Genomic DNA, 2012 nt, shown 5'->3' with positions numbered 1-2012 from the left:
AGACACATTTTCTGTCCTAAAGATATCACGAAGCAGAACTTACCTTGTGATTTTCTGTCTTAAAGATATCGTGAAGCAGAAATTACCTTGTGATTTTCTATAGACACATTTTCTGTCCTAAAGATATCACGAAGCAGAACTTACCTTGTGATTTTCTGTCTTAAAGATATCACGAAGCAGAATTTACCTTGTGATTTTCTATACACATTTTCTGTCTTAAAGATATCACGAAGCAGAATTTACCTTGTGATTTTCTATAGACACATTTTCTGTCCTAAAGATATCACGAAGCAGAATTTACCTTGTGATTTTCTATAGATACATTTTCTGTCCTAAAGATATCACGAAGCAGAATTTACCTTGTGATCTTCTGTAGACACATTTTCTGTCCTAAAGATATCAGGAAGCAGATTTTACCTTGTGATTTTCTGTAGACACATTTTCTGTCCTAAAGATATTGCGAAGCAGAACTTACCTTGTGATCTTCTGTAGACACATTTTCTGTCCTAAAGATATCACGAAGCAGAACTTATCTTATGATTTTCTGTAGACACATTTTCTGTCCTAAAGATATCACGAAGCAGAACTTACCTTGTGATTTTTTGTCTTAAAGATATCACGAAGCAGATCCTACCTTGTGATCTTCTGAAGACATATTTTTCAACATAAGTTTTACAGAAGCACTTCCTCCTATATGTGTCACTGGAAAGTCAATTCTTCTGATAACTGGAAACACAGGTTCTTTTGAGTTCTCCTCAATAGAATCTCCTGCACTAGCACTTCTGTTTAAACAAATATGAAGAAAAAAAATCCCATGTTTAGTTTCAGCTAAACAATAGATAAGTCTTCATGTAAAATATTAACAAAAAATATCTTAGAATATACACCAGTCTTGAATAAAAGTTGCACTATTAATATGCAAGATATTTCTTCAATATAAAATAACAAATGTACAACATTAAAGTCAATACACAATTAAAATAATTTCAAAATAATGACTACATGTTTCGACATGTCACACGTCATCTTCAGAAGTGAGGCTGCAAGAGATAACTTTCATATTTTATATTTTCTTAAATATCACATGACCTGTAATTTTGCATTTGTACATAAATATCAGAATAAGTCTTGCCACATTTTTTACACAGATATTCAAAAAAATTCGATGGACCTTCATCTCTATTTTATAATTCTTTTTTAAATTTAATTTTCTACAGCGGTTCTCAAGTAGTTGCTATAATACCTTTAGGTTGAGCTAATACAATTGTTTTTTTCCCCATAACATGTCATGTTGGGTTTTGCTTACATGTTCTGCTATAGCCAAATTTTCTGTTTTTCATTTCTTATACACCTCTTGTGATCGGATATATGATATTTTAAATTACGTTTTGTTTGTCCAGTATAGATATTTCAACATTCACATTCAATTTTATAAATTCCAAATTTATCCATTAATTGTACATCATCTTCACTATTGCCTAAAATTTGTTTTATCTTAGTTATTGGTTTAAATATAGATGAAAGCATTTGTTGTTTTTTTAAATAAACCAGAGTAGTTAAACCTGGAATATATAGTAACAGTAAACATTCCTTTCTAATTTTATCATAACTTGGTTTCAGTGTGATACCTTGATCTATCATTGCCACATTAGTGAATTCATTAACTGCTATTTATTTTATCAGTAACAACTCATTTTTTAAATAATCTTGTTTTGTACATATCCTCAAAATTTTGTGAATATAAATGTGAAATGCCAACACTTTTTATGTTTCTGTATGACACGATTTCTGGTGTGGTGGTATAAGATTGTTTGTTTGTTTGTTTTGAATTTCGCGCAAAGCTACACGAGGGCTATCTGTGCTAGCCGTCCCTAATTTAGCAGTGTAAGACTAGAGGGAAGGCAGCTAGTCATCACCACCCACCGCCAACTCTTGGGCTACTCTTTTACCACCGAATAGTGGGATTGACCGTCACATTATAACACCCCCACGGCTGAAAGGGCGAGCATGTT

The 2012-nt window shown here is 32.1% G+C and overlaps 1 protein-coding gene across 1 annotated transcript in view; it reads right to left on the bottom strand.

Moving 5' to 3' along the window:
- The window catches only part of LOC106466919, a 114689-nt gene that overhangs the window by 2755 nt on the left and 109922 nt on the right, over positions 1 to 2012 (bottom strand). Inside the window, exon 34 of the mRNA XM_022394999.1 lies at positions 635 to 782. Within this exon, the coding sequence (XP_022250707.1) occupies positions 635 to 782 (148 nt within the window). The remainder of the gene's footprint in view (positions 1 to 634; positions 783 to 2012) is intronic.

This window comes from Limulus polyphemus, unplaced genomic scaffold (assembly GCF_000517525.1).
Source record: "Limulus polyphemus unplaced genomic scaffold, Limulus_polyphemus-2.1.2 Scaffold2424, whole genome shotgun sequence".
Taxonomy (NCBI): Eukaryota; Metazoa; Arthropoda; class Merostomata; order Xiphosura; family Limulidae; genus Limulus; species Limulus polyphemus.
Note: the sequence above shows the minus strand (reverse complement) of the source record. Positions and strands in the feature narration are given on the sequence as shown.